This window comes from Rhinatrema bivittatum, chromosome 3 (genome assembly GCF_901001135.1).
Source record: "Rhinatrema bivittatum chromosome 3, aRhiBiv1.1, whole genome shotgun sequence".
NCBI classification, from domain to species: domain Eukaryota; kingdom Metazoa; phylum Chordata; class Amphibia; order Gymnophiona; family Rhinatrematidae; genus Rhinatrema; species Rhinatrema bivittatum.
The window spans coordinates 221,629,860-221,642,358 of NC_042617.1; the positions used below are offsets into that span (position 1 = coordinate 221,629,860).

General features: G+C 43.6%; 1 protein-coding gene across 19 annotated transcripts in view; it reads right to left on the bottom strand.

Annotated features, from left to right (window-relative positions):
• CCR6 (C-C motif chemokine receptor 6) overlaps positions 1-12,499 on the bottom strand; it is a 553,987-nt gene that overhangs the window by 99,745 nt on the left and 441,743 nt on the right. For 16 of the 19 annotated variants that reach the window (XR_003855476.1, XM_029594242.1, XM_029594244.1 and 13 more), the window contains one exon: positions 6,266-6,301. Coding sequence is in view for 14 of the 19 variants with exons in the window: in XM_029594230.1 (XP_029450090.1) it covers positions 6,266-6,301 (36 nt within the window). In the remaining 5 variants the exon portion in view is untranslated. Of the gene's footprint in view, positions 1-5,407; positions 6,302-12,499 lie in introns of those variants that run through there. The other 3 variants (XM_029594236.1, XM_029594228.1, XM_029594229.1) reach the window with 2 other exon arrangements.

Here is a 12,499-nt window from a genome sequence, read left to right on the forward strand (position 1 = left end):
CGATGGGCGATCTGTGCAGCTATCCGAGCCATGGAGACTGGAGACTTAAGAAAGTTTTCTACCTTACCTTGTCTCGGTGCTTCCCGGTCTCGTGCCGGGCGGTCTCCGGCTGCGGGGGGGAGAGGGAAATACCTTCACCGCTGCGCTCGGTCTTGCAACCGCTGCCTCTCAGCCGCTCTCTCCTGGGGGCTAAGTCCACGCCGGGAACCGGCTGCCGGACCGAGGCTTACCTCTGAGGGATCTCGGAAATCACCTCAGGAATTCTCGACTAGGGGAAGGACCCTTAGGTATCACCGCAGGAGAGTGGGAGACTCATCTTGTAGAGGTAAGATTTTGGAATTTTCTTTCTTCTTTGGTTTGGATTTCCTAATGCTGAGCAAGCGTGTTTAGAGTCCCAAACTGGTAAGGAGATGGAGAAATACTGAAGAGTAGAGCTTCCTGCAGGGTTTATGTAGTGCTGACGTCAGATTGAAATCTGACTCAGTCTCCAACTGCTATCAGGAGCACACTACACCCATTGGTCCTGAGTCCATCTGCTACACGCTAGGAAACTTAGATTACTGTAACTCCCTTTTACTAGGACTTCCTGCAGGATTACTAAAACCACTACAATTACTACAAAATGCTTCAGCTAGACTCTTACTAGGTAGAAGGAAATTTGATCACATCACCCCTTCGCTGATAGTACTGCACTGGCTTCTGATACAATCCAGAATTCATTAAAAAGTATTAACTCTAATTTTTAATATCATCAACAACATTAATCCAAGCTTATTAGCAGTGACACTTCAACTGTACACACCACAGAGAGCACTAACATCACAAAATAAAGGACTGCTAAAGGTACCCAAAAGACGGAACACACAACCTAACACAAATAAGAGACTCCACTGCCCAGTGGAAGGGAGTGGGCAATGGAGTGCCTCAGGGATCTGTATTGGGACCCTTACTTTTCAATATATTTATAAATGATCTGGAAAGAAATACAAGTGAGGTAATCAAATTTGCAGATGATACAAAATTGTTCAGAGTAGTTAAATCACAAGCAGACTATGATAAATTGCAGGAAGACCTTGTGAGACTGGAAAATTGGGCATCTAAATGGCAGATGAAATTTAGGGGCGGATTTTAAGAGCCCTGCTTGCCGGTGCGCCTATGTTCAATAGGCCTACCCGCGCACGCAGAGCCCCGGGACTCGCGTAAGTCCCGGGGTTTTCCGAGGGGGGCGTGTTGGGGGCGGGGCTGAGTGGCGCGCCATTTTCGGGGCAGGCCCGGGGGCGTGGTTTCGGCCCGGGGCGGCGTGGTTTCGGCCCGGGGCGGGCCGGGGGGGGGGGGCGTGGTTTCGGCCCGGGGCGGTCCGGGGGCGTGGTTTCGGCCCAGGGCGGTCCGGGGGCGTGGCTGCGCCCTCCGGAACCGCCCCCGGGTTGTGTCTAGGCGCGCCAGCGGCCCGCTGGCGCGCAGGGATTTACTTCTCCCTCTGGGAGGCGTAAATCCCCCAACAAAGGTAGGGGGGGGTTTAGACAGGGCCGGGGGGGTGGATTAGGTAGAGGAAGGGAGGGGAAGGTGAGGGGAGGGCGTTAGCGAATTCCCTCCGAGGCTGCTCCGATTTCGGAGCGGCCTTGGAGGGAACGGAGGTAGGCTGCGTGGCTCGGCACGCGCCGGCTACACGAAATCGCTAGCCTTGCGCGCGCCGATCCAGGATTTTAGCGGCTACGCGCGTATCTACTAAAATCCCGCGTACTTTTGTTGGCGCCTGGAGCGCCAAAAAAAGTACGCCAACGCGCCGTTTTTGAAAATCTACCCCTTAATGTGGATAAGTGCAAGGTGATGCATATAGGGAAAAATAACCCATGCTATAGTTACACAATGATAGGTTCCATATTAGGTGCTACCACCCACGAAAGAGATCTAGTGGATAACACATTGAAATCGTCGGTTCAGTGTGCTGTGGCAGTCAAAAAAGCAAACAGAATGTTGGGAATTATTAGAAAGGGAATGGTGAATAAACAGAAAATGTCATAATGCCTCTGTATTGCTCCATGGTGAGACCGCACCTTGAATACTGTGTACAATTCTGGTCACTGCATCTCAAAAAAGATATAGTTGTAATGAAGAAGGTACAGAGAAGGGCAACCAAAATGATAAGGGGAATGGAACAGCTCCCCTATGAGGAAAGACTAAAGAGGTTAGGACTTTTCAGCTTGGAGAAGAGACGGCTGTGGGGGAATATGATAGAAGTGTTTAAAATCTCATGAGAGGTCTAGAACAGGTAGATGTGAATTGGTTATTTACTCTTTCAGATAATAGAAAGACTAGGGAGCACTCCATGAAGTTAGCACGTGGCACATTTAAAACTAATCGGAGAAAGTTCTTTTTCACTCAACGCACAATTAAACTCTGGAATTTGTTGCCAGAGGATGTGGTTAGTGCAGTTAGTGTAGCTGTGTTTAAAAAAGGATTGGATAAGTTCTTGGAGGAGAAGTCCATTTTCTGCTATTAATTAAGTTGACTTAGAAAATAGCCACTGCTATTACTAGCAACAGTAACATGGAACAGACTTACTTTTTGGGTACTTGGCAGGTTCTTATAGCCTGGATTGGCCACTGTTGGAAACAGGATGCTGGGCTTGATGGACCCTTGGTCTGACCCAGTATGGCATGTTCTTATGAATGTTTTCCATAGAGGGCCCTACATTGTGGAACTTACTTCCAGAGTCATTACATCTGATATCAGAAAGAAAGAGTTTCAAACGTGAACTGAAAACATGGCTCTTTAAAAAATGCTCATGATTTAACAGACCAGAGATTTTCTTAGTAGAATGAGCAATAATTATAAAGCTATATAAAGTGTAATGCAAGGAGAATTAGAACTTGTACTTGTTATGTTGACCTAGGAAATGAATGAATGAATATGACCTAGAAACCAGTTACTGATGTATTGTTGAAATAAAACATGAATGTTAACCCAAATTGTGAAAATTGAATGAGGATATGAATATTGATTTGTAAACTGTCGTGATCTTCTTTTGGAATGATGGTATATAAAACACCTAAATAAATAAATAAATACATAATTTTTGCTCCAGGCCATGCACTGCTGCCGTTGCTTTTACAATGCAGCATGGCCCTTCCTGCACACCCCACTGGACATCACTTCCTCTTTTGGGCCACAGGGGCAGGAAGAAAAAATATCCATGCTGCAGTAGCTAGCTTCCACTAACACTTTTACTGCTCCTGTTTGGATGTGAACGGGCTGATAGCCCCGGAGGTAACTGCAGTAGTAAAGAATGTCTGCCTCTTGCTGGAGTGGGAGGGAAGAGTAGCTGGGCCAGCAGGAGACTAGAAAGTATGCGACACATCTGCCAGTTCAGAATCGTTGTTCTAGATCACTGAGACATTTTTTAAAACTGGCATTACATTGGCTGCTTCCAGTCTACAAGCAAAGTAGTTGATTTTAATGATTGGTTGCTGATTACTAGTTACACGTCTACAATTTCATATTTGTTTAAAACTCTGGAGTGCATATATCTGGGTATGGTGATTTGTTAATCTTTGTCAAGTTGCTTCATTATACCTTCCAGTTTCATATTTATTTAAGTTCCTCTGAATCATTACCTTCAAAGATCCTCCTCAGTAAAGACCAATACACATAATTCATCTAGTTTTCTGCCTCTATGGCAAATTTCTTCGCAAGTTATTTCTTGGTCTGCCTTATTAATGTTTTACACCTAATTTGCTAGTGCTTATAGTGACATAGTATTGACAGCAGAAAGAGACCAACTCCAGTCTGCCCAGCAAGTTGCTCCATGCTGGTTACCCCCATGTTTCTGATAAGGGTAATAACTGCCTTTTTGTGCAAGGTACCCCACAGTCTCATATATTAAAATAGCAATAATTTTATTGGGCAAGGAGCCTTTTTGAAATTTCAGACAGTGCTGCTTGATGTACTTTGCTTTTGGACTTGGTCATAGAAGCAGTCCTGTGGTTTTCCCCCTATGTCTGCATATCAGTATCCCATACCATAAAAGTTGGGCCCAAGTTAGTTGTCGTCTGAATCCAATTCTCCTGCCCCCACTGTCAAAACGGAGAGCGATGTTGTAGTTGTGTCAAAAACATACGGCATACTGTTAAGGGTAGTAGCTACCACCGAGCAGGTTACCCCCATGCACCCTTTTCTTAATTTCTGTCCTCCAGCCTTTAGGGACCCACAGTGTTTATCTCATGCCTCTTTGAATTCTTTGGCTGATTTTGTCTTCACTACCTTCTCTGGAAGGGCTTTCCAGGCATCCACCACCCTTTCCGTGAGGAAATATTTCCTGATGTTGGCTCTGAGTTTCATTTCATTTCGTGACCCCTAATTCTGTTTCCTTTCTAACGGAAAAGGTTATGTTTTTTCCTATACTCCTCATTTGGATAGGCCTTCCATTTTTTTTTTAAAGGTACCTATTTTCTTTAAAATGCTCTTTCACCTTATCATTTAACCATGCTGGCAGTTGTTTTGTCTGCCTTTAACATTTTTTAATGCATGGAATACATTTTATTTGGACTTCCATGATGGTATTCTTGAATTATCTCCATGCATCATGCAAATTTTTAACCTCTGCAACTGTTTCTTTTAATTTTTGTAATTTCCTTATTTTTTCAGTTTCTCTTTTTAAAATGAAAAGCTAGTGTGGTAGTTTTACTTGATATCCTCTTTCCAGTGATTATGTCAAATTTGACTGCATTATGATCACAATTGCCAAGTGGCTTCACCATCTTACTGGTTCCTGGGTTCTGCTGAAAACTAGATCTAAAGTAGTCCCCTCTCTTGTTGGTTCCAGGTCCAACAAGAGGGGGAATATGAAGCATTAATTTATGGCATCTAGGAACTTTATCGCCCCTAACATGTTCTGAAGAGTCATTTAACCAAACTGGGATAATTGAAATCTCTATTATGTTGCCATTTTTTTTTAGCCTGTCAAATCTCTGTTAGCATTTCACATTCTGTCTCTTCTTTGTGGCCAGGCCAGTACGAATCCTTACTACCATACTGTTCCCATCACACATGGAATTTCTATCCAGAAAGATTCCAGAATGTAGTTTGTTTCCTGCTGAACTTTTAGCTTGCTCTACTCTATGCCAACCCTCTACAAATCTGGTATGCCCTGTCACTTTGATACAGTTTGTTCAAAATAATCAAACAAATTTTGTGTTCATTTTTCTGTCTCCATTCAAATGAACAGTTCTACATTCCGAAACAGCAGCTTATTTTAGAATTGACAATGTCCATATCCTATACCAGTGTATTATGACACGTCATACTTATTTGCAATAAATGAATCTTAATGATTTGATTAATGCAGTTTAATTTTAATATTCTACCAGAAGTGACCAAGAAGCAGGCATATTGATAATAGCTGATGACATTCATTAAATAAAAAATATTTATTTTTTGACCACATGAAAACATATGAGAAGTATGTACGTCTTTGTTTAGATTGCCTCTAACCTTTCCATCTTCAGTATTTGAATGACAGACAAGCCAGGACAAGAAAAGGATGAACTTATTCTTTTCAGCCTCTTTCTTTCTTTAATTTTTGACCCAGCAGTCTTTTCCTGCTTGTTTGTACTTTCAACTCAATGGGATGCAGAGCTGGTTTCTGGTGCCATAATCTTTTATTCATAAAACCTGGGGGATTTCCCCCCATTTTATATTTCTTCCTGCCCACAGCATACCTAGTTTGGTCATTGCAGTGACAGTCTTGGGCTGAAGGCCATGCACCAAGGCTCCTTCCAGAGCCCTTCAATCATGGACCCTAAATTCCACCAAAAGGGGTCACCCTTAACTAATCACCATGACTTCCTTCTTCTTTGTAACCCCAGGGACTGTGAACGCTGCCTCTGCAGCATCCCCAATCATCCTTAGGAAAGTAGGTACTAAGCAATACTGTATTCTTTATCATGTATTATAATTGGATCTGTTTTTCCATCTTTAGAACTCTAGTAAATGAATCTCCTCTTTAAAAAATGAAGAATAGTGGTCAAATGTATTCTAGATTAAATGGCCTACCTTTTTAAAGTATTTGTTGTGATGTGATCACAGGTACAGAATAAATTCAGGGTTTATTTAAAACAAAAGACACAGGTTGAAAGCAGACAATCCAGCAAACTGTGATTATCTGAAAAACAGAACTATCCACAAAAGTCTTCCACATAGTCCAGTAACATTTTTCTTCCTTTAATATCTATGCAACATCTTCCAGATAATCTGCCACATCACTCACATGAGAAATCGTGTGATCCAATGTGATATCATCCATCTGTAAAAAAGAAATAGATTATATAATTATTTTTTATATCATAGATAATCTTTAAGGAAAAAAATTTTTTATACATCACTGGCTTATAATTGACAGCTTCCTAATTTAAAACAGCCTGGGTTTATATACCATTTTTCATTCAACAGGATCCCAAAACAGATTACAATTAGAGTATTTAAGAAATATACATGTAGTTATATACTAGGATGGACAACACACTTATGGAATCTAAACCCCATGACAGATTTCAAACGGAAGAAGAAAAAGTATTTATATTATTTTTATCCAATTACAAATGGGTAATGAGTTATGATTGGCTCAAGGTCAGAAATCAAAATCAGCAGGGTTTTATCCAAGTGGATATAACGATGATATTAAAAAAAATCTTTTTTTATGAAAATCATATTTTATTGGCACAAGAAAGAAAAACAGCAATAACATAGCATGTAATTTTCCTTTTACATACTATGCAAGTAACATGTATGGTAAATGAATAAAGAACACCACCTCAAAACTCCCTTTCCCATTACCAACCCTCCCCATCTTTACAATACAATTTGAAACACATGAACAAATGTGAGAATCAAAGAGCAAGGGTCTGATTTTAAAATGTATTTACATGTGGGCTTTGAAAATTGCTACAATATATGCCATTGAACTTTCCATAGGATTTACTTGCATAAGTGCACTTTACTCGAGTAAATAGCTTTTGAAAATTGCTATGATAGTGTTACATTTATATATGTAACTCCTTTGAAAATTCAACTGATAGTGAGCTGTAGTGAAAAAGAAAGAACAATAATCACAGAAGAAAGCTATCCCATTGCAAGTCATTTAGAATAAGACTATGAACTCTTTGAGGAAGCGACTGAATGTAGGGAGACCAAGCATTGAGAAAGAATGTTCTTTATTAAGTTCCAAATTGACCAATATATTTTTCTAGAATCAACAGGTGATCCACGGCATTTCTTCACTGTAATACTGCAGACGGATCTGAGGATCGCCAATACTTCAGGATGGGCAGTTTGGCCAGAAGCCACATTTTCAGTAACTGTAGTTTGTGGGATTTAGTCTCTTGTCATATAAAGGTCACATTATCAAAAAGGAAAGCTTTGAAAGGAGTGGTAAATCAAAATGCAAAATCAAAATAAAAAATTCTGGACACCGCCAAAAAGTCTAGACCTTGATACATGTCTAAAAATGATGTCCTAGAGTGCCCATGTTCGTATTTATTTATTTGGAACTTTTATATACAGACATTCATGTGCAAAATTACATATCACATCGGTTTACAGCGAAATGTTAAAAGCATAAACGAATGCATTACATCAAACAAGGGATACAGTTAACTGGGATCAAAGTTACAAATAAATACTAAGCTCTTCCTGAGAGCATGAAACAAAAACGCACAGTATCACATTTCCAGGATATATAACAGGGGATCAAAGCTAACTTTGCTAGAAAATGAAGTCGTGAAGGAACAAAACATATGAATCTGGGTGAGAAAGGACCAATGGGTAAATTACCCGGGGATGGGATAAGGTGGAGACAATAAGCCAAAGGATGAAGACACATTTACTAACATGGGTGGTAGAAAGATACATAACCTGCCTGCAAAGTTATGCCTTGTTCAGAGAACAAAAAGCTAACTAAAAAGCTAGTTCAGTTATTAGAGAGAGAGATGGATATCATCTGAAATAAGGAAAAGCTTGACAGAACAAAGTTTTGAGTCTTTTTTTGAAGGTTGTCGGGCATCGTTCTTGCTGGAGATCTGGCGGGATCAATTTATTACACTTAATAAATTGATCCGAGCTAGAAAGTTTAGACAAACAAGTACATCTTTGTGAAAAATAAAAGAACATAAGAAATTTACAGTATATTGAACTTCCCTAAAGTTGGCATAAATTGATATTGTCTTATTTTAAAACAATGCTTATAAGAATTGGTAGACAATTGTAAACCCAATTCTTTATTCCATTTAATAGCTATGTGTCGTTGCTGACGACTCATCTAATTTCAATAAAGATTTATAAAAAACAAATTGTAGGGGAGCTTCTTCCTGTCATATTCAGGCAAGTATAAATTGAGGAATAGTGCTTTCTTAAGCACTCATTATCTAAGAGTTAGACATAATGATGGCTTTGGAAATATACAAAAAGATGTTTAGAATCCATTTTAAATTTATCCTTGAATTCATCAAAAGGATAAATACAAATCCCTGAATCTAGCAAATGATATAAAGATGAGATACCATTTTGTTCCCATTGGGGCGGATTTTCAGAGCCCTGCTCGCGTAAATCCGCCCAAAACCGGGCGGATTTACGCGAGCAGGGCCCTGCGCGCCGGGAAGCCTATTTTACATAGGCCTCCCGGCGCGCGCAGAGCCCCGGGACTTGCGTAAGTCCCGGGGTTCTCCGAGGGGGGCGTGTCGGGGGCGGGCCCGGTCGTCGCGGCGTTTCGGGGGCGTGTCGGCAGCGTTTTGGGGGCGGGTACGGGGGCGTGGCTACGGCCCGGGGCGGTCCGGGGGCGTGGCCGCGCCCTCCGTACCCGCCCCCAGGTTGCGGCCCGGCGCGCAGGAGGCCCGCTGGCGGGTGGGTTAGGTAGGGAAAGGGAGGGGAAGGTGAGGGGAGGGCAAAGGAAAGTTCCCTCCGAGGCCGCTCCGATTTCGGAGCGGCCTTGGAGGGAACGGGGGTAGGCTGCGCGGCTCGGCGCACGCCGGCTATACAAAATCCATAGCCTTGCGCGCGCCGATCCAGGTTTTTAGCAGATACGCGCGGCTCCGCGCGTATCTACTAAAATCCAGCGTACTTTTGTTTGCGCCTGGAGCGCAAACAAAAGTAGGCTATTCGCGCGCCTTTTAAAATCCGCCCCATTGAGAAAAAAACAATAGAATATAACCCAGAAAGAAAAAGCAGAGTTGTTTACCTGTAATAGGTGTTCTCACAGGACAGCAGGATGTTAGTCCTCACATTTGGGTGACGTCAGTGGATGGAGCCCTGACACGGAAAACGTTTCTGTCAAAGTTTCTAGAAATCTTTGACTAACACTGGCACATTCAGTGCATTGAGCATGCTCAGCATGCAATTATCCCTGTGTCCACTGGTGTCTCCCCTCAATCTTGTGTGTAGCAAAAAGTTGTGAGCGAAAAATAAAATAATAAAACAATAAGACATATGTAGACCCAATTCCACGGGGCGGCGGGTGGGTTTCGTGAGGACTACCATCCTGCTGTCCTGTGAGAACACCTGTTACAGGTAAGCAACTCTGCTTTCTCACAGGACAAGCAGGATGGTAGTCCTCACATATGGGTGAGTACCGAGTTGAGGATGCCTGAGCAATGTACCAAATGCCCCCCAGCATTGCAGCAGGCACAACAACAGGGGTGGAATTTGGTAAGGAGGGCATCCTGAAACCCTGAACGGGTTGGTGGAAGGATGTTGGGTAGTTAAGCTGAAAAGAAGTTGCGTAGAACAGATTGGCCAAAGTTGAAATCTTGTCTGCCAGCTACATCTAAGCAATAATGGGCTGTGAAGGTATGGAGAGAGCTCCAGGTCACGGCCTTACAAATATCAAGAAGTGGCACAGACCGAAGGTGAGCTACTGAGGTTGCCACGGCCCTAACAGAGTGTGTTTGCACACTGCCTTGTAGCGGAATGCCTGCTTGCTGGTAGCAAAAGGAGATACAGTCCGCCAAGCAGAAGGAAAAGGTCTGTTTGCTCACTGGAACTCGCAGCTGGCCTTTTGCCAAGAAGGAAAGAGTTAGGTGTAATTCCTATGGTGTGTAGTTCGGTCTAGATAGAATGCAGTTGCACTCTTACAGTCCAAGGAGTGGAAAACCCTCTCGCCCTGGTGAGAGAGAGGTATTGGGAAAAGGTGGGCAGAGTATATGCTGAGTAAGGTGAGATGCTGCGTCTACCTTAAGGAGGACATGAGGGTGATTAAGTAGAACCACTCGTACACAGAGGAACGCAGGGTCGGGTGAGTCTGTAACAAGGTGTGGAACTCACTGACCCTGTTGGCAAAAGTGATGACTATGAGGGAAAGAAGTTCCCATGCCAGAGTGGTAAGCGAGAGGAATGTAAAGGCTCGAACGGGGTACGTAGGAGTCTTGTAAGCACTAAATGTAGGCCCCATTCCATAACCAGTGAAAATAGAGGCGGCTAAATCAGTGGATAACCCATGGTAAGCTGACTCAGAGTGGACACGCCGGAAGGAGTGGAGAGAATGAGACGGGATTTAAGGAAGCTGGAAGAGTGGTCGAAGATATGGCAGCTGAGATTCAATGCCAAGAAGTGCAGAGTCATGCATATGGGGAGTGGAAATCCGAATGAACTAAATTCGCTTGGGGGAGAAGGGCTGATGTGCACGGAGCAGGAGAGAGACCTTGAGGTGATAGTGTCTAATGATATGAAGTCTGCGAAACAATGTGACAAGGCGATAGCAAAAGCCAGAAGAATGCTGGGCTGCATAGAGAGAGGAATATTGAGTAAGAAAAGGGAAGTGATTATCCCCTTGTACAGGTCCTTGGTGAGGCCTCACCTGGAGTACTGTGTTCAGTTCTGGAGACCGTATCTACAAAGAGACAAGGACAAGATGGAAGCGGTACAGAGAAGAGCGACCAGGAAGGTGGAGGGTCTTCATCAGATGACATACGAGGAGAGATTGAACAATCTAAATATGTACTCCCTGGAGGAAAGGAGGAGCAGGGGTGATATGATTCAGACTTTCAGATACTTGAAAAACTTTAATGATCCAAAGACAAACCTTTTCCATCGGAAAAAAATCAGCAGAACCAGAGGTCACGAGCTGAGGCTCCAGGGAGGAAGACTAAGAACCAATGTCAGGAAGTATTTCTTCACGGAAAGGGTGGTGGATGCCTGGAATGCCCTTCCGGAGGAAGTGGTGAAGTCTAAAACTGTGAACGACATCAAAGGGGCGTGGGATAAAAACTGTGGATCCATCAAGTCTAGAGGGCGTGAATAAAGAGGAGGCATTCAAACACTGCACGGAGCGGCAGTAGCCACAGAGGCATTCAAACACTGCACGGAGCGGCAGTAGCCACAGAGGCATTCACGGAGCGGGATGCCAGTGGCCAGTAGTTGGTGTTCCACCTTCACAGAGCGGAAGGATGGAGGGCTGCTATCTCAAAACATAAAAAAATAAAAACAGGGGTGGATAAGAGTATGGGGTAAGGGTGTGGCCTGCTTGTTACAGCGGTTGCTACCCCTAATTGAGCTGGACGTTCACTTAGATGCAGTTACGGCGCTGCTCTCTAAATTGGTGGTGGGGGGGGAGGGGAATTAGGGCTGGAGGGTACTGGAAGCCAATAGTAACAGGTGGGAGAGAAAAAAAGGGGAAAAAAATGGATAAAGTGCGTAGCTTGCTGGGCAGACTAGATGGGCCTGGAATGCCCTTCCGGAGGAAGTGGTGAAGTCTAAAACTGTGAACGACTTCAAAAGGGCATGGGATAAACACTGTGGATCCATCAAGTCTAGAGGGCGTGAATAAGGAGGAGGCATTCAAACACTGCACGGAGCGGCAGTAGCCACAGAGGCATTCACGGAGCGGGATGCCAGTGGCCAGTAGTTGGTGTTCCACCTTCAAGGAGCGGAAGGATGGAGGGCTGCTATCTCAAAAAAAATAAAAAATAAATAAATAAAAACAGGGGTGGGTAAGAGTATGGGGTAAGGGTGTGGCCTGCTTGTTACAGCGGTTGCTACCCCTAATTGAGTTGGACGTTCACTTGAATGCAGATACGGCGCTGCTCTCTAAATTGGTGGTGGGGTGGAGGGGAATTAGGGCTGGAGGGTACTGGAAGCCAATAGTAACAGGTGGGAGAGAAAAAAAAGGGGAAAAAATGGATAAAGTGCGTAGCTTGCTGGGCAGACTGGATGGGCCGTTTGGTCTTCTTCTGCCGTCATTTCTATGTTTCTATGTAATCAGGCATCCCTACTCCCAAGTGGTACGCCAAATTGGAACTGAGGTGTACCCATTCAGAGGACGTGTGGAGAGCAGAATCTAAGGGAGTAAGAGAAAAGAGTGGCGTAGAAAAAGGGGGTAATACCCTTTTGTATGCGCCATGTGGTAAATCATGCCATTTGGAATGGGAAGATTTATGTGTGGAAGGCTGCTGTGACGCTACCAGTACCTGAGAACATCAGTGAGTCCGTGATATGAGACTGACCTGTGAGAAGGAGA